Source organism: Globicephala melas, chromosome 3 (genome assembly GCF_963455315.2).
Source record: "Globicephala melas chromosome 3, mGloMel1.2, whole genome shotgun sequence".
Classification (NCBI taxonomy): Eukaryota; Metazoa; Chordata; class Mammalia; order Artiodactyla; family Delphinidae; genus Globicephala; species Globicephala melas.
In genome coordinates, this window is record NC_083316.1 from 8,578,169 (window position 1) to 8,600,897 (window position 22,729).

Genomic DNA, 22,729 nt, shown 5'->3' on the forward strand with positions numbered 1-22,729 from the left:
GGCGCGTTCCGCCCCCTCCTCCAGCACCGGCCTGAGGCCGGCTTCGGCTCGGGTCCTGTGCGCGTGCGCGACGCCAGAGTAGCAGGGCCCGCGCGTGTCTCGGTTGCCTGGATACCGCTGCGAAGCAGTAGCTGCGGCTTGCGCTCCAGTTGCCGTGTCGCGGCTGTTGCTAGAACTGGCGGTCGGTCCTTATTTTACGAGGAGCCCGAGAAGGAGCGGGTAAGAGCCCACGTCGGCCGTCCGCGCCTCACGAAGCCGGCCTCTCGGCCCGCCCCCAAACCTAGGATTCCGGCCGGGCCCTGGCCCCGGCCCCACCCCAAACCCGGGGAAAGGCGGGCGGCCAGGCCTGGCCCAGTTTAAACCTGGAACCCCGACCTGGTTCAGGATCCCGGACCTCGGTCCCGCCCTAAACCCCCGTCCTCCCCCAGGCTCCAAACTCCGGACCCGGGACCCCGGGCCCTGAGCCCCGTGGCCGTCGCGTCTCCCCCGCGCCCCAGGCTGACCAACCCTCCCTTTCTCGCCCCGCAGCACACCTTGATTCTTCCCAGCTTGGTCCTGGTCTGCGGAGAGCGATGCCTCTTCCCGACACCATGTTCTGCGCGCAGCAGATCCACATTCCCCCGGAACTGCCGGACATCCTGAAGCAGTTCACCAAGGCTGCGATCCGCACCCAGCCCGCCGACGTGCTGCAGTGGTCCGCGGGGTAAGCGCCCCAGGGCCAGCGCCTGGGAGAGCCGGCCCGTCCCCGTGCCCAGTCGTGCCTAGTGAATCCTTCCTGGACCAGTGGTCCAACGCTCGGGACACTTAGGGTACCGGCAAAACTTTCACTTTAGCATTGGTGGTATCTACACCTTAAAGTATCATCTAGGAAACATCATGGTTTTATTGACCACGAGACCAGAAATTACTGCAAAGTGCTCATTTATCTACAAAGCAATGACAGCTCCATTGTTGGAGAGTGGTATTTATGCAGGTAGACTAAAATTTATAAAACAGTTACACTGGGTAAAAAGTTTCTGCATTGTGTTACAAAGTCAAACTATCACAGTTTCTTTATTTGTGAAATGATTTTTACAAGGAGGAATCTTATGATTATGTTCCTTGTCTTCAGAGAACCCTCCAGGATTAGGTACCTGTTGAGTTTATTGGAACCAGAAGGTCTGGTTCACATTGGGGTAACCATCCCAAGGCTGCTATAAGGTCACACTCTGCCCAGCTTAGTTCACAACACATGAATCTTCGCAGTTTCTTGCAGCAAACATTCTAACCATTTCCAGGAACAGACATTAATACTTTAAAAGTCACAACTCAACAGACCTTAGAACCATTAAAATAAACCCTGTTGATTTTATAGGAAGGCTCTTTGTCCTTTTTCAGTAAACAAATTCAGACTCGGAAACTCAATTTTGTGGTCCCAAGAATCAGTATAAATTTAACTTAATATTTTTTAGTAACTAGCCCGTCAAATTTTGCTGACCTTCCCTAAACCGTGTGACCAAAGTGAATTAGTTTCCTATGACTGCTGTTAACAGATAACCACCAAACATGTTGGCTTAAAACAAGAAACGTTTATTCTCTTACAGTTCTGGAAGCCAAAAGTCCAAAATCAGTTTCCCCAGGCTACAGTCAAGATATTGGTGGGACTTTGCTCTCTCTGGAGGTTCTAGGGAGAGTCTGATCCCTCCCCTTGCCTTTTCCAGCTTCTAGAGCTGCATTCCTTGCATTGTTTGGCTCCTGGCATACCTCCATCGCCAATACTGGCATCCTCACATCTACCTCTGCCTCCCTCTTCTAGGGACACTTGTGATTGCATTTAGGAACCATCCTGATAAGCCAGGATGATTTTCCCATCTCAAAATCCTCACTCGGGCTTCCCTGGTGGTGCAGTGGTTGAGAGTCCGCCTGCCGATGCAGGGGACACGGGTTCGTGCCCCGGTCCGGGAAGATCCCACATGCCGCGGAGCGGCTGGGCCCGTGAGCCATGGCCGCTGAGCCTGCGTGTCCGGAGCCTGTGCTCCGCAACGGGAGAGGAGGCCACAACAGTGAGAGGCCCGCGTACCAGAAAAAAAAAATCCTCACTCAATATCTGCAAACTCCCTGTTACCGTGTAAAAGAAGATCCACAGCTTCCAGGATTAGGATGAGGATGTCTTTGGGGCCCTTACTGCACCTGCCACCAGAGGCTACTGGTTAATCCAGCACTTTGCCTTCTGACAAATGCTTCTGTCTATTGCTTCTGAAAGACTCTCTCAAGGTTCTTGCCCAAAATTGTGGCCTCTAGTATTAACCATTATTCAAGCCTAAATAAGAGATACAACTGATTCATAAGAGTTTATTTGTTCTCTACCAAATATTCCAAGATTTAATCTTTTTTTTTCTTGGAACATTACATTTGGTAACACTTTAGAGACAACTATTTTAAGCTTCACTTTAATTTAAAAGGCTTAATCGAGAAATTTCTGAATGTTCCATGCAGCTAATTACTCTTAAGAGCAGTTTTGGAGTTTAGGAGAAAAAGCAAGCATTAGTCATGTGTCCCAACTCTCTCAGAACAGAATCTGTTAGGGAGAGATGTCATCCAGAAGAGGGTGAATTGGTCTTTGAAAGATTTCGTAGTGATTGGGGTTAAGACAAGGCAGAAGAGGAAACAGCGTATAACATGAGGGCCACGACAGGAAGGGAAAAGCAGCGGAAAGCAAAGCAGAAAGCCAGGGTGCGTCTGGAAGAGACTGCTGTGGAAGGTTCCAGCACGCATTCAGGGGAGGGTTCTTCTCAGATGAGCCTCACCCCCAGCCTCTGCCACGACGCAGCGGCTAATTGGCTGTACATGATGATGTCATTGAGTCCTGAAGGCTTGTGCTCACGTGCGCCTTATACTCGAGGGCATGTGACACAAGTTGGCCTGGCCACTCAGGCAGGCTTCCTTCACCTCAGCTCTATGGCTGCTTTGGAGTGACATCTCTTTGGGGGGCGTGGGGCTGTCCTGTGGATTAGAGGGTTCTTGGCGGCCTGCTGACCTGCCCCCACCAGGTGCCAGAAGCACCATCCACCCCAACTTGTGGCAACCAGAAGTGTCTCCAGACGCTGCCAGTGCCTTCCTGGGGAAGGGGCGCTGCGCTAGAGGCTGGGCCGAGCCTGGTGATTCGTTTGACGCGTGGTGAGGAGTAAAGTCCGCAAAATCGTTGAAAACCCTAATTCGGAACATGGCAAAGTGAAGCACCCCCTCAACCTGGCCCTGTAGGTCTTGAGGTCCATGTTTGTCTAACTGCCTGCCTTTTAGCTTTCTCTCAGACTATTAAATTCACAAAATATGACTGGACTTGTCCTAAAAGCGTGAAAACAAAGTCAAATTTGAGGGGTGGAGAGAGAAGAAGGGGATGAGATATAACATTTCTGTTAGCCTAACAAATACCTATTTATCTACATTTTGTTACATCAGAGATGTCTCTATTTACTCATATCTTTTTTAAAAATTTTATTGGAGTAGAACTGATTTACAGTGTTGTGTTAGTTTCGGCTGTACAGCAAAGTGATTCTATCCATTCTTTTTCAGATTCTTTACCCATATAGGTTATTACAGAATATTGAGCCGAGTTCCCTGTGCTCTACAGTAGGTCCTTGTTGGTTATCTGTTTTACATAGAGTAGTGTGTATGTTAATCCCAAGCTCCTAGTTTATCTCCCCACCCACCATTTCCCCTTTGGTAGCCATCATTACTCATATCTTTTATTTTTATTTCTTTTTCGGTACACAGGCCTCTCACTGTTGTGGCCTCTCCCGTTGCGGAGCACAGGCTCCGGACGTGCAGGCTCAGCGGCCGTGGCTCACGGGCCCAGCCGCTCCGCGGCATGTGGGATTTTCCCAGACCGGGGCACGAACCCGTGTCCGCTGCATCGGCAGGCGGACTGTCAACCACTGCGCCACCAGGGAAGCCCTACTCATATCTTTTAAGTTATTACCTGTGGCCGTGGATGATTTAGTGTTTTGTTTTCCTGGATATGTCATTTCTTTGATGGAGGTAAAGTCATGGGGGCAGCAAATGATGTGGCTTCAGCCGCCGGCCCCGGCTGACACGTGCCCAAGGGGAGTGAGTTTCACAGAAGGACCCTGCCTGGCACCCTGCCCCCCTCCAGCCAGAGCCCAGGTGTACACCCCCTCCTGACTTGTTGCCCCAAACTGTCTCTGTGCCCCAGCTTATTCCCAGTTTAAGCAGTAATATCCGTGTCCCAGAAAGGAACAATTAAGGGAAAAAAATACTAAAAAACAAACAAACAAAAAAAACAGGCAGGAAAAGTGAAGGGTAGGGGGAGGTCCGCACCTGACTTAGCCAAACAGTGATTTCCCTGCTCCGGGTGCCTTAGAGCTGAATAGGCGCAGAGATGCTTGAAATCAAGCCCCTCAAAAAGCAAGGCCAAGACCCTCAACTGTCAAAGTGGCATGACGGACCATGACCTTGCACTCGGGTCATGCGGGGCCCCGACCTCCACATCCCCTGGCAGTCTCAGGACTCTGATGGCGTTCGCTGGATAAGTGTAGCACCTGTTACCAGGGCCCTGAGACCGGGGCTGCCATTGTCCATGCGGTGCAGATAGAGAAACTGAGGCACGGGTGGAGGTGAAGTCGGAGAGCTGAGTGGAGGAGCCGGGACAGGAGCTGGGCCAGGGCACCCAGCACTGTCCTCCCTCGTCACTGTCGCCCTCTGGGTTCATTGACAGAAGTACATGAATTCAGGGGCTGGTTGTGTGCTGATGAGCCTTCAGAGATGTCTGTCGTTGTTAGGTATTTTTCAGCTTTGTCAAGAGGAGATCCACTTCCTGTAAAAGACAGAATCGAAATACCCATGGCTACTCAGAAAACAGACACAGGCCTGACTCAAGGACTCCTTAAAGTTTTGCACAAGCAGGTATAAGAGTTTGCTATCAGTCAGCTGAACTTGAGATAAAACGCCACAGAAAGCTCCGTGCAAGCCCCGCCTTCCCTGCAGTAAACCTTCAAGGTTTATTCAAAGAAGGAATCTTGGATTCAGGGCCTTTCTCTGGTTTAAAGAACCCAAGATAGCTACTCATGATTATATAGAAATATAATTTCTTTTAAATACCGAATTCAGATGCAAGAGGCTGCTAGACTAAGAAAAATATCTGAAAATATGAAATTTTAGACATGGGAGTTGCAAGATCCTTCTTGAAATATGTGTTTGTAAAAACTATGCTAACATGATAATCCGACACCTTCTTCATCTGAAAGACAGATTGCCCTCAGGCGTCTGGCTTCCAGCCCTCCTGAGAGCCCTCGAGACCCACCATCTCACTTGGAAAGTTCATAGAAAGTATATTTTATCTGAATGATTGGGCTGTGTTGCTAAAACAACCTCAGTGGTATAACCCTGAGTTTTAAAGCGACTCGTCCCCATTCTACATCTCGAAGTCCTGTGTTCCTGTTCGGGGTGCAGTGACTTCTGGAAACGAGATTTTCCCATTTCTAGTTTTTCTAGATTTTTCCCATGTCTAGTTTAAGGGAAAACGAATAATCACTGCAAGGGGTAGTTTGGGAAAAGACATGCTAAAGTTGCTCAAACCTCTTTCACGCAGAATATTGCTAGCAGATCACAGGAGTTACCAGTTTTCATGAAGTTGTCTAAAAGAGTAGAAGGAATAAATTTATTTTCAGTGTTGAGATTTACCCCATTTAACTGTTAGCATGTTTCAGGGTTGGATTTTATTTGATTTATTGGAGTTTTATTTGTATTGTGAAGTATTTCAGGCAGACAATAGAGAATCATGTACGCCATGTCTGTGTGCCCATTTTATTAAGTCATAACATTATGCCATGTTTGTTTCCCAGTCCTTTTTTCTCTTGAGAAGTAACTTGTTGCCAGTCTCTAGTTCCCAGCCCCCTTCTCTGCCTGTGCATCCCCTGTCCCCAGACACACACATCCCCCCCTCCCCTCCCCAGGGCTAATGGTGCAGTGAATTCAGAGTTCATATTTGAAAGGGGATGGGTGCTCTGTTTAAGTCTTCAAGAGCGTTCTATTACTTCTTGGGGCTTTTAAACTTAACGTAGATTGTGTCATGCTGTGTTTTCTAAACAGTGTAGCCACAAGGAATATGTGGAATTAGCAGATCTTGAGCAGAAATGGAAAAATCTGTGCCTGCCGGTAGAAAAATTCAGAGCTCTCTTGCAGTTGGATCCTTGCGAAGACAAAATCGAGGAGATAAAATTTTTAGCGCTTGGATGCAGCATGCTTGGTGGGGTACGTACCTATAAGTAGCATATTAATAATTCTGTGTGCTCATAGGCCTGGCTTAAAAATGATTTAGGTGTTTCAGTAACCGAAGCAACACTTTCATTACTTTAGTAATCTTGTCTTAGAAAAGCAATTTTTTTCAGATGTTTATTGTATTTTAGGCTTATAGTTACTTTAGTTTACAGAAGTTAAGTACTTATGAATGCCTCAATTCAAAAGATGTTAACAGTAGACAAACCATACAGATACTGTTAAAATGTGTTTAGTTTTTAGAAGAGAATGCATCAGTGACTTTTATTAAACTACATGTCACTTGGTAAATGATATTATGTTGCCCTCATCTGTGCAAAGAGGCATAAGATTATTTTCTATTTTAGTTAAAATCTGTTATTAGTAACTAATACTGTAGATACCTTGCTGATGTTAAAAAGTATAACTCATACAACTTAGGAATGAAGACACAGGGAATTCCCTGGTGGTCCAGTGGTTAAGACTCCGCGCTTCCACTGCAGGGTGCATGGGTTTGATCCCTGGTTGGGGAGCTATGATCATCCCACAAGCCAGGTGGCTCGGCCAAAAAAAAAAAAAAAAAAGACGACGAAGAAGAAAAAGGAATGAAGACACAGACGTCCCTTAAGGGAGGTGGGTGTGGTAGGGAGGGGGTGGAAGTCTAGAATCTCTCCTTAGCCTTAGTATTTGAGTCACCCTGTGAGACACACGGGTCAAGTGCAGGGAAAGTTACCACTTTAAGTTTGTGAAGAAAGGGGTTGAGAAAAGAGAGCTAGCTCCCTTTACTGCAGAGACGAGCAAAGTTTGCTACCCTCTCCCTTCAGTCTTTGGACCCCAGAGCACGTAACTGGCTAACTCTTAGTCCTCACTTCATGGGGTGCCCTCGTCTCGGGTCCACGCATCAGCCTCCTTAATTCTGTTTTAACTTTTAAGAATTACTTTACGTAACACTACCTTGCGTGACCACTAACACAACTAAACCACTAACACAACTAACCTCCAACCTGTCCCCCTGCCGCCCACACCTGAAGCATCAGCTCCCCTGATCTCACGCTTCCCATTGATCCCATATGGACCCCAAGAAATACATCATTTAGTTGGTTTTAACTTTATGTTGTTACTAATCTTCTGGAACTTTTTTTCACTGCCAAGTAGATTTCTCTTTATTCATCTGTATCATTACAGACGCTGTGGTTCATTCATCTCCTCTGCTGTGTGAATATAGTGCAATTTACTGGTTCTGTTAGTGGTCCCAGCGAGAACCTCTGAAACCCCAGTAAAGTCGGGTGTTAGGCTAGTCGCTTCCTTTTGCTGTGTACCTGCCCACACGTGGTGTTTCCGGTCAGCCATAGAGAAAGCGGTCAGCCCTGGGCTGGACACCTCAGACCAAGTTCCCTCCTCTAGGCTCAGAGGCCACCAGGGAGAATCCCAGCGGGGTTTCATTGGAGGAAATTTTTTTTAAAATAAATTTATTTATTTTTGGCTGCATTGGGTCTTCGTTGCTGCGCACGGGCTTTCTCTAGTTGCAGCGGTCGGGGGCTACTCTTCGTTGTGGTGCGCGGGCTTCTCAGAGCGGTGGCTTCTCTTGTTGTGGAGCATGGGCTCTAGGTGCGCGGGCTTCAGTAGTTGTGGCACACGGGCTCAGTAGTTGTGACGCACGGGCTTAGTTGCTCTGCAGCATGTAGGATGTTCCCGGACCAGGGCTTGAACCCGTGTCCCCTGCACTGGCAGGCTGATTCTCAACCACTGTGCCACCAGGGAAGCCCTATTGGAGGAAATTTTATGTTGCTTTGTTCATCTGGAACTCTGGAAGCAAGATTTTAATAATATAAAATTAATAACTAATATTTGATTTTATGGTTTGCTCCTCTAAACTTAGTTGTGAAATTTAGATTTTTATAATGATGAGAAATTAGACTATTTCATATTTGGGGATCCATCTTTGTAATTTCTACCTCCCTACTCAGGAGAATCAGCCATTAGATTTCAAACCAAACCAAGCCTGTTTTGTAAGATAAGACCTCTTACTGTGTGTGGGGTGTGACACTAGATGGAGACATTTGTTAAGGATGGAGCTTCCTTTCTGAAGTGACTGCTGGGGAAGGGACAGGGAAACAGCACACACACGCTTCTCTATTCTTCCTATAACGTGTCACTTATCCCCGTCAGCCAGTGTGGGACCCTGGCCTGTCCCCTGAGGAAGCCACCTCTGCCAGGAGTCTTTGCTGTTGGCCTTTGACTCTCTCCTGGTGCCAGTGGCCCCCTTCTCACTGTGGAAAGCGGGGAACCTTTCATACTTTCATATCCAGGCGAAGTTCGCAGCCTGAGATGCCAGCTCTGCCCTGGCCTGCCCACCCCCGTACCCCGAGTGCAGGGCTGACAGCCGTGCTCTGGGTCCACGGGGGCCAGGAGGAGCCAGGCCCAAGGCGGCACTTGTTTTGTTGATGCACCGAGTGCCCGCATTGGCGGGGTAGCTTGGAGATGCCCCCGGAGCACAGTGCTGTGACTTCTGGGAGACGCTTCTTCATCTAATTTGGCATCTTAGCATTTGTCTTTACGCTTAAAAAAGAAAACCTTCACAAAGGAGCAGATGAAGAAGTGAAGCGAGGTGAGGAGGACGCTTTCGTGGGTCACTGCTGTCCACCTCGTCGCACACAGGACTTCTGTGAAATTGGACGCTGGTTGCTCTGCCTGGACGTGTCGTAGCGACTCCTGCTGCCCCGCCCACTCCACGGCGTCTCACGGCTTGTGGCTCTTCAGTTGCTCTTCGGAGCCACTCTAGTCAGATGAACCGAGTTCTCTGCAAAGATTGGAACCTCAGATGTCTGAGCCACGCGCGTCGTTCACCCTCTGTTCCTTCCAGGGACGTCTGTCAGTGTGGCTTTTTGTGGGCCTCGCCCTGAGTGCCGAGCGTCCCGACAGCCCCTGCCCGTGGAGGGACGTCTGGTACATCATCGAAGCCCCGAGCGCTGCTCTGGTTCTCACATCGACGCTTCAGACGGGGTGGGGGAGCGTCGGGGGCCGGCCGTGTCTGTGGGCACCTCTCCCTTGCCGGGCGAAGCGAAAACAAGTCTGTGTTGTGACCTTCACCTTAGGTTTCTGCAGCCCCATCAGGGGTCCTAAGCATTTAAGAGGTGGATCAACATTTGTCATCTGTTTTTTTAAGTATGGACATCTTTTTTGTAATGTAAAAACTTGTGGCCCAAGTCCCTATTGCACCCACACACGACTGACAAAGCCCGTAATGACAAACTACCCACCTGCCTCTGGTTCGGGTTTGAAAAGCCGTTGCACTTCATTCACGAGAGCATCCCTCCGTGTGTACAGCTGCCAACATATGCGCGTGTCACGTAATTTCCCATCAGAACGTACTGCTTACGAACGGCCAGCGTTTCTAGGGTTCTTACCAGGTGCGGGAATGTTCGGAGCCCTTTGTCTGTTTTCTCTTTTGTCCTCCCAGCAGCCCTTGGAGGAGAGTCCTGTTCTCCGAATCGCAGGGTGGCGAGCTGTGGGCAGAGGCTCGGCGCCTCAGGTGGAGGTGGTCGGGCAGGATTCGGACTCAGACCACGGGCTCCGGAGGTGCCGCCACCGGTAGACGCGGGGGATGGAGGGGCCCCTGAGGATACCCCTGTAGCCCAGGGAGTGCGCCGCCCTCAGGTTGGGACACCGTGTCAGAGAGTAACATCTCCTAGGCCTTCCCATTGATACCGTTTTACGTCCTCACGTGATCCGCACCCCAGAAATCTTTGTGTCAGCCTCCCAACAGCTCTGGCTCTGGACCAGCTGCAGTCTGGCCGCTCTGCCCGCACGCGCCACAGAGACTTCTGCTGCCCCGTCCACTCCACGGCGTCCACTCCGCCTGTTGGGTCAGCTGTCTGTGACTCGTCGAGATGCCCTGTGCGCTGCAGGCAGCACCTGGCTCGCTCTCGGCCGCTCTCCCCAGGGCCCCCAGTTCAGGGTCCCGCTGGGCCTCTCGAGTCCATTCTGAGACGCCCACCCCTGCGGCCAGTGCAGAGATATGGCCCTGATGTGAGTGCAGGCGTCCAGCCGCAGGCACATTTAGGAACTGCCTCTGCTGACCAAGCAGCTGGTCGTGGGCCCCCGGGCTCGCTGCCCCACAGGCTGAGCGTCTCCTCTGTGGGGAAGCAGGGGTGGGGTTGGCGGATGCTGGGCCTGGTAGCCCCTCCGTCCCTTCAGCCTGATGGACTGGCTTCACTCCAGCACCATGTCCGGCCAACTGGAGAATGTGTGTCTCCCTGCGGCACCGGCCGTAATCCCCAGGACCACGTTGTAAATTAGGAAAGCTGCGAGGATAAGGAAACAAAAAGGGTCGCAGGCTTTTTAGTTTTTGTTTTTAACATCTTGATTGGAGTATAATTGCTTTACATTTTTGTGTTAGTTTCTGCTGTATAACAAAGTGAATCAGCTATACGTATACATATATCACCATATATCCTTCATCTTACGTCTCCCTCCCACCCTCCCTATCCCACCCCTCTAGGTGGTTACAAAGCACCGAGCTGATCTCCCTGTGCTATGCGGCTGCTTCCCACTAGCTATCTGTTTTACGTTTGGTAGTATATATAAGTCCATGCCACTCTCTCACTTCGTCCCAGCTTACCCTTCCCCCTCCCCGTGTCCTCAGGTCCATTCTCTACATCTGAGTCTTTATTCCTGTCATGCCCCTAGGTTCTTCAGAACCTTTTTTTTTTTTTTTTTCAGATTCCATGTATATGTGTTAGCTTATAGTATTTGTTTTTCTCTTTCTGACTTACTTCACTCTGTATGACAGACTCTAGGTCCATCCACCTCACTACAGATAACTCAATTTCGTTTCTTTTTATGGGGAGTAATATTCCATTGTATATACGTGCCACATCTTCTTTATCCATTCATCTGTCGATGGACACTCATGTTGCTTCCATGTCCTGGCTATTGTAAAGACAGCTGCAATGAACATTGTGGTACATGACTCTTTTGGAATTATGGTTTTCTCAGGGTATATGCCCAGTAGTGGGATTGCTGGGTCATAGGGTAGTTCTATTTTTAGTTTTTTAAGGAAACTCCATACTGTTTTCCATAGTGGCTGTGTCAATTTACATTCCCACTGACAGTGCAAGAGGGTTCACTTTTCTCCACACCCTCTCCAGCATTTATTGTTTGTAGATTTTTTGATGATGGCCTTTCTGATTGGTGTGAGGTGATACCTCGTGGTAGTTTTGGTTTGCATTTCTCTAATGATTAGTGATGTTGAGTGTCCTTTCATGTGTTTCTTGGCAATCTGTATATCTTCTTTAGAAAAATGTCTATTTAGGTCTTCTGCCCATTTTTGGATTGGGTTGTTTTTTTTTTTTTTGATATTGAGCTCATGAGCTGCTTGTATATTTTGGAGATTAATCCTTTGTCAGTTGCTTCATTTGCAAATATTTTCTCCCATTCTGAGGGCTGTCTTTTCGTCTTGTTTATGGTTTCCTTTGCTGTGCAAAAGCTTTTAAGTTTCATTAGGTCCCATTTGTTTATTTCCATTTCTCTAGGAGGTGGGTCAAAAAGGGTCTTGCTGTGATTTATGTCATAGTGTTCTGCCTATGTTTTCCTCTGAGAGCTTTATAGTGTCTGGCCTTACATTTAGGTGTTTAATCCATTTTGAGTTTATTTTTGTCTGTGGTGTTAGGGAGTGTTCTAATTTCATTCTTTTACATGTAGCTGTCCAGTTTTCCCAGCACCACTTATTGAAGAGGCTGTCTTTTCTCCATTGTATATTCTTGCCTCCTTTATCAAAGGTAAGGTGACCATATGTGTGTGGGTTTACCTCTGGGCTTTCTATCCTGTTCCATCGATCTGTATTTCTGTTTCTGTGCCAGTACCATACTGTCTTGATTACTGTAGCTTTGTAGCATAGTTTGAAGTCAGGGAGCCTGATTCCTCGAGCTCTGTTTTTCTTTCTCACGATTGATTTGGCTATTTGGGGTCTTTTGCGTTTCCATACAAGTTGTGAATTTTTTTGTTCTAGTTCTGTGAAAAATGCCAGTGGTAGTTTGATAGGGATTGCATTGAATCTGTAGATTGCTTTTGGTAGTAGAGTCATTTTCACAGTATTGATTCTTCCAGTCCAAGAACATGGTATATCTCTCCATCTGTTTGTATCATCTTTAATTTCTTTCATCAGTGTCTTATAGTTTTCTGCATATAGGTCTTTTGTCTCCCTAGGTAGGTTTATTCCTAGGTATTTTATTCTTTTTGTTGCAGTGGTAAATGGGAGTGTTTCCTTAATTTCTCTTTCAGATTTTTCATCATTAGTGTATAGGAATGCAGGAGATTTCTGTCCATTAATCTTGTATCCTGCAACTTTACCAAATTCACTGATTAGCTCTAGTAGTTTTCTGGTAGTATCTTTAGGGTTCTCTATGTATAGTATCATGTCATCTGCAAACAGTGACAGCTTTACTTCTTCTTTTCTAGTTTGGATTCCTTTTATTTCTTTTTCTTCTCTGATTGCCGTGGCTAAATCTTCCAAAACTATGTTGAATAAGAGTGGTGAGAGTGGGCAACCTTGTCTTGTTCCCGATCTTAGTGGAAATGGTTTCAGTTTTTCACCATTGAGAACGATGTTGGCCCTGGGTTTGTCATAAAAGGCCTTTATTATGTTGAGGTAAGTTGCTTCTATGCCTCCTTTCTGGAGAGTTTTTATCATAAATGGGTGTTGAAAGCTTTTTCTGCATCTATTGAGATGATCATATGGTTTTTCTCCTTCAATTTGTTAATATGGTGTATCACGTTGATTGATTTGTGTATACTGAAGAATCCTTGCATTCCTGGGGTAAACCCCACTTGATCATGGTGTTTGATCCTTTTAATGTGCTGCTGGATTCTGTTTGCTAGTATTTTATTGAGGATTTTTACATCTATGTTCATCAGTGATATTGGCCTGTAGTTTTCTTTTTTTGTAACATCTTTGTCTGGTTTTGGTATCAGGGTGATGGTGGCCTCATAGAATGAGTTTGGGAGTGTCTCTCCCTCTGCTATATTTTGGAAGATTTTGAGAAGGATAGGTGTTAGCTCTTCTCTAAATGTTTGATAGAATTCTCCTGTGAAGCCATCTGGTCCTGGGCTTTTGTTTGTTGGAAGATTTTTAATCACAGTTTCAATTTCAATGCTTGTGATTAGTCTGTTTATATTTTCTATTTCTTCCTGGTTCAGTCTCGGAAGGTTGTGCTTTTCTAAGAATTTGTCCATTTCTTCCAGGTTGTCCATTTTATTGGCATAGAGTTGCTTGTGGTATCTCATGATCCTTTGTATTTCTGCAGTGTCAGTTACTTCCCCTTTTTCATTTTAATTCTGTGTTGTAGGCTTTTTAAAACTGAGATTTGGAATCAGTGCCGCTGTGTGACCCTGAGCTCAGGCCACAGGGCAGGAGAGAGACCCCCATGGTCCTGACTCTGTTCAAAGGGTCAGTCAGGATATTGTCCACATTGCTATTTTCCTGCAGCTAAAAGGGACATGGTGGGAGCTGTGAGGTGGCTCATGGTGTCGTCACGAGAGCAGCTGTAATTCTGAAACTGGAAAAACCCACGGAACTGGCACTGGAGATGCTCAGGAGGCCGCAGCGCCCGTGTTTCTCACGCGTCTCCACTTGGATTTGAGATCCGGCTCAGGCGTGCACTCTGGGCTGCAGACAGTGCAGCCACCTCCTCCTGGACGAATTTCCAACCAGGGAATAATGGGCAGGCGGTTGGAGAAGGGGGCGCTGGCCAGGGAGGGGTCCGTCCTTGTGGCTGGTGAGCCAGTAGCCTGACAGCGCACAACCCTTGGAAGTGAGAAATCTGTTGTAGGAAACAAAGTCCCCAAACCAGGCAAGGTGCCTCATGAATCCTTTAGGGTGTAAAAATTGCTGCAAATCTTTTTGCCAGAAACATCAACACTGGTAATGTCATCTCGCCTTTGCAGAGGGAAGTGATGCCAGAACACTCTGATGTGTTTTTTCCTTAAATAGCTCTTCCTCGGAAGCGCTGGAACATCAGTCACCCAGCGCTCCTGTGCAGGCTCCTCGCCAGCTACCTCCCCCCACCGCCCCAGGTCCCACCCTCGCGACGACTGCCCTCCGCTGTGTGGGCTAAAACAGCAGCATCTAATGTAGCAATGCGTCCCTGAGACGTTTCAAGCAAGGAGCCAGTAAAATACACAATTTTGTTTTCACCAAGTCCTCCCGCAGGACAGCCTATCGGGGGCCTGGCGTGGGCAGTTTTCCTTGGAGAAATGAATGCCGTCATTTTTCTAACTAGAGCATCGTTCTGCCCGCAGAGTTGGGCTAACGTCAGGACTGCGCCATTGCCCCAGCCCCACCCCAGTGCATTCTGTCTCAGCAGGGCTGTCGGTCGGGGTGGGGCATGGCTGGTAGCTTTGCAGACGCCCCGAGTCCCAGCTGATGGCGATGGGGGAGATGTGCTCCTATGGTCCAGCCGAATGCCTGGAACCCAGGCACGTGTAAGCCCTGTCACTCGCTCCCCGAGCCAGCCCAGTGACTGTTGGCGGTGGTGGAATGTGGTGGTCACGGCCAAGCTCAGGAGGTTGGCTGCCTGCGTCCCGTCCCAGCTGGCTTACCTGGGACAAGTTAGCCTCTCTGGGCCCCCTTGGCCTCATCTCATGAGGTTACCGTAACGAGTAAATGAGATGCCAAGTCAGGCTCTCAGAGGGTCCCTGGGACGTGGAGGGTGCCAGCCATTCGCAACTTCTGTGCAAGAACCTCATTTCAGTCCCCCTGCCTTTCCTCTCCTGCTGCCGGAAGCACAGGTGATTTTTCTCTGATATTGACCATGAGAACCTGGTCCAGCTCCTGGCGCTCGAAGAAGCAAGCTGCTGTGTTGTAAGAGGACCTCAGGGAGACCCCCGTGTCGGGAACTGCAGGCAGCCTTTCAGAGCTCAGGGGGGTCTCCGGCCAACAGCCAGTAAGAGTCCAGCCCCGTTCCAGTCCTACAGCCCCAGGGAGTGAGTTCTGCCCTTCCCTAAGGGCGGCTGCAAGTGGATCCCTCACCAGTCGAGCCTCTGGATGAGAACCAAACCCTTGCTGCCACCCGATTGGAGCCTCACAGAGGGCCCGGCGAAGCAGTGCCGAGGCTCCTGACCCGCAGACACTGAGAGGGAATGAATGTGTGGTTTAAAATTTACACAGAGCTGGCTCCGGCCCTTTGCGTGTCCCTGAGGCCATGGGATGTACTTCCCCCACAGTCACTGTTCTGGTCAAGCAGGTCTGCGTGCGACTTTCCCTAAACCTGCACCTTTCCCCTGGGGACTGTCCTCTGTAGCCATCCCACCGGTTTTTTCTTGCTGTTTCTCCTTGTGAGTGCAGCCCAGATTCATTCCCATGGGAGCTTCTCTGGAGGGTTCTAGTCTGTCTCCTAGGCTTGCTGTCTGAGCTCTGTCCTCCCTACAGTGGCAGCTGCTCGATGTTAGTGCCACCAGGGATGTCCCAACTCATTCCCATTTTTTAAAAAAAATTTTTAATTCTTTTATTTTTTTCCTCATTAGATTTTTTTCTATTAAGGTATAGTTGATTTACAGTGTTGTGTTAATTTCTGCTGTAAGAGTCATTCCCATTTAACATAAGATAAAACCTGGGGGCTTCCCTGGTGGCACAGTGGTTGAGAATCCGCCTGCCAATGCAGGAGACACGGGTTCAATCCTTGGTCCAAGAAGATCCCACATGCTACGGAGCAACTAAGCCCGTGCACCACAAGTACTGAGCCTGCGCTCTAGAGCCCGTGAGCCACAACTGCTGAGCCCATGTGCCACAACTACTGAAGCCCGCATGCCAAGAGCCCATGCTCCGCAATGAGAGAAGCCACTGCAATGAGAAGCCCGCACACTGCAATGAAGAGTAGCCCCCACTCGCCACAACTAGAGAAGGCCTGCGTGCAGCAACGAAGACCCAATGCAGCCAAAAATAAATAAATAAAATAATTAACTCTATTTAAAAAATAAATAAATAAAATAAAATCTGGGAATCAAATTTTTTTCAGGCCAATTACAATACATCTCGATCAACCCTTTTCTTTTTCTTTCTTAAGGCAATTATAAATTCCCCTAGTTCTTAATTCACACCGAGAGGATGTACTTTTGAGAGAACTTCTGTAAAATGTACTCAGGTGTTTATTCTGCTGCTGTCTTTCCTTTCAGTTTAGTGAATCCCGGTAGTAACCGTTTCTCCACCTGGTTTGTGGTGTTTCTAGTCATTGAACACTGCCATGAAGCACCTGTGTGAGATCCTGACTGCTGACCCCGAGGGGGGACCTGCGCGCATTCCCTTTGAGACTTTCTCCTACGTCTACCGTTACCTGTCGGGACTCGACTGGGATATATCTGCATCAGACACGGAGTCCTACCTCTCCTCTCTGAAGAACAGCATGTAAGTGCTCGAGGGCCCAGGAACGCAGGTGTCTCGGTGGCGGGACGACTTCTTTCTTCCCATTCTTCTCTGCTCTCAGATAACGTGGTACCCACGAATCCGGCCTTTTGTAGAAGGGAAGGCGGCACACGCTGTGCCCCGAGGTGTCACTCAGTGATGCTGAGGATACCCGGGCCTCGGGAGGCTGTGCCGGTCTCTGCAGACTTCAGAGGGAGACAACTTATCTCGTCCTTAAGAAACATGTATCCAAAACGCATCTTGATTCTTAAACACGGGATGTCACATGGTTTAAAACCGGGGCATGTTCAAAAGTAAGAATACATTTCTCAACAATGAAACACCGAATGGGTCCCTGCAGGTGGAGGGCGTGAGTGAGGAGAGACCCCGTGCCCTCTGCCCTCCCCCGCCCCGTGCTGTGCTGCCTGTGTGTGGGGGAGGGGGACGCGGGGGAAGGGCCACCCCTCTACGGCGGGGGGACTCGGGGGGAGGGCCTCCCCTCTAAGGGGGGCGACGCAGGGGAAAGGGCCGCCCCTCTAATGGGGGAGACGCGGGGGGAGGGCCATCCCTCTGGGCGGGGGGACGCGGGGGAAGAGCCGCCCCTCTAACGGGGGGGGGACGCGGGGGGAGGGCCGCCCCTCTAAGGGTGGTGACGGTGCTGCTTCAGGCAAGCCAAGAGGGAGGAGGAGGCCCTGTGATGAAAGGGCAGCGCCCCAGGCTGCCAGGCCTCCCAGTGCCGCCAGGCCTCCCAGTGCCGCCTCTGTGCCGGGATGTAGTCGGGGGTTCAGATCACGAGAGAGCCAGCGCTGGGAGCTGGTGACGGTGACAGCTCCGCCGCCTGGCCCCTGAGAGCCCACGCCCGGCAGGCCCATCACAACCTCCCAGGCTCGGTGCCCTCCACCGTCCCCAACCGCCCACGTCTGGGGTGCCCCGGAGCTGACCTCTCAGCCCTCCCTGTCCCTTCCTCCCCTCCTCCCTTCAGAAGCGCACCCCCTTGAGGACCCGCCACAGGACTGGGCCTCCAGACCCCGTCCTCCCATTTTTCCTCCCTCTGGTCCGTCATCCACCGACGTGGCAACCTCTCCCCTCCCCCTCGAAGCTGCGGCGCCTCGGTCTCTCTCCGCCTCTCCACACACCTGCGGCCGGCCCCGCACTCTGACCTCTCAGACCTCCGTCTGGCGGCCGCGGTTCCTTCATCCTCCTGGGCCTCCCCGTCTCCCCAGACACCACGACTCCCTGGCCCTCTCCTCGCCCGTCCCAGGGGAATCTGCCCGCTGCCAGCGGTCGCCCCTCCCTGATCCTCCTCTTTCCTGAGCCCCGCCGCCCCGTGCCGCCCGCTCGTGCCGCCCGCTCACCGAGGACGAGCCCGAGGGGGGGCCTGGCGTCCTGCTAAAGCCGTCTGACCTGGGGACCGCCCCCTGCCCCTGCTGCCGTCCCCGACCAGGCCCCAGAGCGGCTCACACTCACGCACTGACCAGAGCCCTCCTGTCCCCCTCCCTGTGGCCAGCCTCCGAGCCCGGCCCTCCGTTCCCCTCTCCTGTCCCCTCCCGCGGGGACCCCAGCCCCTCCTGGCACGCGGCCCCTGTCTGGCCGCTGACCTCCACACTCGGATGTCACAGCGCCCGCTCGCCCTCTCCTCGGCCGTGTAGGTGGGTCCGGTGCACACGTCAGGCTTATTAACACGTCCCAACAGAACTCCATATCTCCCGGACCTTCCCCTCCGCAGTTCTGCTTCCCCGCTTGTGGACCGCGTCACCGTCCCCCCACTAGGTCAGGACAAGACGTGGGTGACTCTCGACGGAAGCCCCTTCCCCCCGACCCCTCCCCCCGGGACCCGCTGCTGCCCCTGGTTCTGGCCCCACCGGTTCTCCCGCCTGCACCTCCCCAGCTCGGCCGTTCCCCACACGGCGGCCACCGTCCCCGGGAATGATGACTCGAGTCACGTCCCCGCCACGCCTTCCCGGCCTCTCGCGCCCAGGGGCTGATTCCTGCCCGACCCGCCACCGTTTGCCTGGTGAGCGCTGCCTGTGCGTCTCTCCCGCCCGCGGCGCTTCAGCCACACGCCGCCCTGGGTTTGGAGAAGACAAAGCTTGCCCCGACTCCAGGCCTCTGCCCTGGCCTCAGACACCCTGCCCATCTGCACAGCTGCCGAGGGTCCTCAGCTCAGCAAGGCCTCCCCTAAGGGGCCCTGCCCATGAGGCAGCACCTTCCGCCCTGGGTCCCACCGTGAAGCCGTCTTCCGTGCTGTGCGTGGAGCACAGCCATGCGGCGGGTTCAGCAGCCTGGGGTGGCGTCTGCACGCGGAGCGGTGCTGGGGGGACATCGGTGACTGCACCCCACGGGTGGTGGAGATGGCGGGACACGGGAGCCTCTAAGGAGTTCGGGTTATGTCTGGTGGCACTAGGGATCCATAGAAGGTCTTAGGGAGAGTGGTGGTGAATTTTGGTTAGAAGACCCCTTGAGCAGCAGATGTAAGGGGACTAGCTAGGAGGTTTCTGCGAAGGTCTGGAAAAGAGCTGACAAAGAAGCGAGAGGCTTTTTAGTGCTGCTTGGATTTGGGTGGCTGACTGGAGGTGAGGAGTGAGGGGAGAGAGCCTTCCAGGATGCCCAAGTGGCTCCCGCCCGGGTGGATGTTTGTGTCTCTCCCAGGAAGGACCTGGGGGCGGCAGTACTTGTGAGTTGATGGGCCTGTGGCGGGGTCGGGGCGGGGGGTGCTGCAGGACATGTCAGGGAGCTCAGACCCAGGCTGGGATCCTCCCAGGGGGACGCCGGGCATCCCAGTATGAGGAGAGCACCAAGGGTGGGGCAGCGGGAGTCCAGCCTTTTTGAGGTGGGGGCAGTGAGTAAGGAGGACCTGAAGCAGGAAGAGTGAAGCGGGGGAAGTGACGCCAGGAAAGGCTTGGGGGAGGGGGCGGGCAGTGAGGGGCCTTGTCCAGAGCGGCAGACCCCAAAGCTGTCCCTTACGCTGGCCACAGAGGTCACTGTGCCCCTGGCACCGGTGATTTCCGAGGAGTGATGGGGACAGAGGAGCTGAAGTGTGGCCTCCAGCTACCCACGCGGGTACAGCTCACACTCCCAGGAACGGGGAGGTAGGCTTGACCTCCACAGGGAGGGGCTGAAGGTAAAAAGAAGGGCATTTAACTGCCGGCTGGGAGGTCGGGGTTTATAACCTGGTGTTTGAAAATACAGACAATAACGGGATTCCCCTGCTCCGGAGCAGAGGATGGTCCAATCCCCATCCTCTCGGCCCGTTGCCAAGCGGCCACAGTGGGAGGCTCTCCCACAGGTGTGGTTCCCCTGGGCCCGTAAGAGATGGTTCCTTTTTACGGTAAAATATATTTTAGAACCGCTAACTTGTGTTCCTTTTACTTTTAAATATGAGCCCTCAAGACAGCTCTAATTTTCCCACTGATGTGGGAAATCAGCATTGTTACAGTTCAGTGTTTTTACATCTACTAAGTTGCTAGTAGAAACTTACTAATGTTCACCATCTTTTATAGATAAAAAATCAAAAGATATACTCATCAGTGCCAAAGTTTCATAGACTTAAGACAGTCCTTTGAGTTTTACTGGACCAATGCTTAAAATAGAAAGATACTTTTGTTATACTAGTGACTAAAATTTGAGTTGTCAATAAAGAAAAAACTGCAAACATAGTACTGAGTTTTTCACCTAGAAAGATATGTGCGTTTTTTGTAAAAGAGTGCTTTATTTTTAGAGGTAAGAATTACTGATTTGAGACCATAAATTATCAATTTTTTAAGGTAAAACTTATAAATTATACTGTATTCCATAAAAATTGTATTGTGTGCAGTAAGAAATTACTAATAAGTGTCTTTATCTGTTTCCAATTTAGAGACTCTAGAAAGGATGGCATGATAGGACTTGCAGATTTTCTTCGTTCTAAAAAGGAAAATGTAGAAAACCTCGAAAAGAAAACTCAGAAGACATAGGCCATTAATACAGAGAAGAACACATTTTAATGTCAAAATAGTGTTTTTTAAAATCTTGGCATCAAATACAACTTGTCATTAACCACATGCATATGTAGTGTGAGTTTTTCTTTTAATGGAATGTGACCAGTGCATCATGGGGCCCTATTTAATGATTATTCTTCACCGTGTTCTCCTAAGAACCTTAATGCAAAACATTCACAGCAGTGAAATGATCTGAGTAAAACAATGTTTGGATGCTGCAGAGTAGGAAGGGGAATGGGCAGTTTAAAGTCAGCTGTATCTCTTCTTCTTTCAAAACTCCTGAGCGTCAGGAAGGCAGATGCCCCCTGCTCCCTGGCAGCCACACCTAAGGCTCCCTGGGAGAAGAGTCTTCCGCTGAAGCTGGGTCTTCTCTGTGACAGGAGGGCCTGAAGGACTCACTGGCTGGAAGCGCATCCGTGGCTGGGAAGCAAACTGGACCATCAACTTGGACCAGCACTTGGTCCACTGGACAGAGATAAGCCTTGAGATCCTTTATTTGCTCTCTTGATACAAAGTCCTCAAAATGACAGTGTCAATGAATACATCTCAGGTTAGTTTTCTGAGAACTTGGGAATGTTTCCTCTCTGCAGATTTGTTACCATGCTAGTAAATTTTATCGGTGTTCAAAGACTTGTGAAAACCCAAAGTTAGGAGATGCAGTTGTTATCTAAAGAAGTGTGTCATTTTTTGCACTGAAAGGTGTGAAGTATATTTTTCATCTGGACACTAAGCTACTGTATTTGAGATGATCGTTTTCCTGGACTTACAGTCACCCTTGCAGTGAACAGACGATATAGAGAGACTATTCATAAAATTACAAGAAACTTTTCAGAGTTGGAGTTTTAAGAGCTTTTGCAATTTTTGAGTTGCTTTAAACCTTCTCAAAGTTTAATTTCCCCAAAGAATTTAAGTATTTTTCTCCTTCTAATCATAAAGCCTCCATGCACGGGGGTAAGTGGAAAGACACCTTAGGTTTTGTATGAGTGCAGTGGTAAGTCGTGTGGAGTGACCAGATGTGTGCAGGGGAAGCACTGCAGCAGGAAGGGGTGTGCAAAGGAAGACACAGAAACGGTACTTGGCCATCCCGTGCACCTGACACAGACCCGACAAAGGCGCAGAGGGTTTTGTGTTTTTTTAAGCCAGACAGTCAACCACCTCAGGAGGCACATGTGAGGCAGAGAGCACAGGACACTTGCATGTGACAAAGAGAAGAGATGTTGGCCTGCTATCAGGGGACAGAAAAGGGACAACTTAATATGATGGATGGATTCATAGCCGCTCTTCAGAGGGCACCACGAACGGAGGGAGGACTTGGGAGAGGCTCCCCACCCGAACTGGGGGCGGGGGGCGGCTCTGGAGAGTGACCTGCCTGCGGGGTTTGCAGGGACTGAGCTGCCTGGAGTATCACTGGGCCCACTGGAGGTCGGCAGGGTACCTGGGTGAACAAACTTCTAGACTGCCGTCCAAGTTGGGTGTGGAACTGACAAGGAACGTTGAGGTATAAAGGCCACAAAGTAGCATCCTCAGGGGATATTGTTCCAACGAACCCTTTCTGAGGAAGCTGCTAGAGAGTTTCAGACAGAGAGATTGGGGAGGTCAACGTAAGGACCAGTGTATGCGGAATGTATACTTCTCCGTAGAACGGAGACTAAATGATGGTGATAAAGGATGTGCTATCGTGTATAATGGCTGTGCATGCTGACAACACAGGGACATAACATCTATCGAATATCGGAGACTGGGGGGTCTATATGACAAGAATCAGCTTACTGTCTGATTGTCATATAATTATTAACCAGAAGTAAACCAACATTCATATCAGATATCTGGGGGATGGAGAGGGAAGAAGAGTTTTCTAGCCAATTTCAATACTGATCATTGTAGAGAACCAACACACATAGCCTGAAAAGAAAAGACTAAGGATATTATCTAGAGATACGTACAGTAATCATTACAGCAGAAATACAAGCCTTCCTAAATACCAATATAAATAGACAGGTGGGTAGGTAAAAAGAGAGAACCTCTGAAAGCTGAACCAAAAAATAAAAAATGTTTACGTCTAGGAGGGAGGCTGGGAGGGAACAGATGGAGGAGGCTTGAAGCT

The 22,729-nt window shown here is 50.0% G+C and overlaps 1 protein-coding gene across 4 annotated transcripts; it reads left to right on the forward strand.

The window, feature by feature from the left end:
* Positions 1 to 80: 80 nt before the first annotated feature.
* On the forward strand, positions 81 to 21,222 carry ROPN1L (rhophilin associated tail protein 1 like). 4 transcript variants are annotated; one of them, XM_060295388.1, is made up of 6 exons: positions 81 to 219; positions 529 to 703; positions 4,779 to 4,902; positions 6,088 to 6,249; positions 16,476 to 16,651; positions 21,006 to 21,222. In XM_060295388.1, exons 2-6 carry the CDS (start codon positions 573 to 575, stop codon positions 21,013 to 21,015), a joined length of 603 nt encoding a protein of 200 aa, XP_060151371.1. In that variant the 5' UTR covers positions 81 to 219; positions 529 to 572; the 3' UTR covers positions 21,016 to 21,222. The 4 variants fall into 4 exon arrangements, with proteins under 4 accessions (XP_060151371.1, XP_030712432.1, XP_060151372.1 ...); XM_030856572.2 differs by lacking the exon at positions 21,006 to 21,222 and adding an exon at positions 20,505 to 20,679; XM_060295389.1 differs by lacking the exon at positions 21,006 to 21,222 and adding an exon at positions 16,731 to 17,018.
* Positions 21,223 to 22,729: the final 1,507 nt, after the last annotated feature.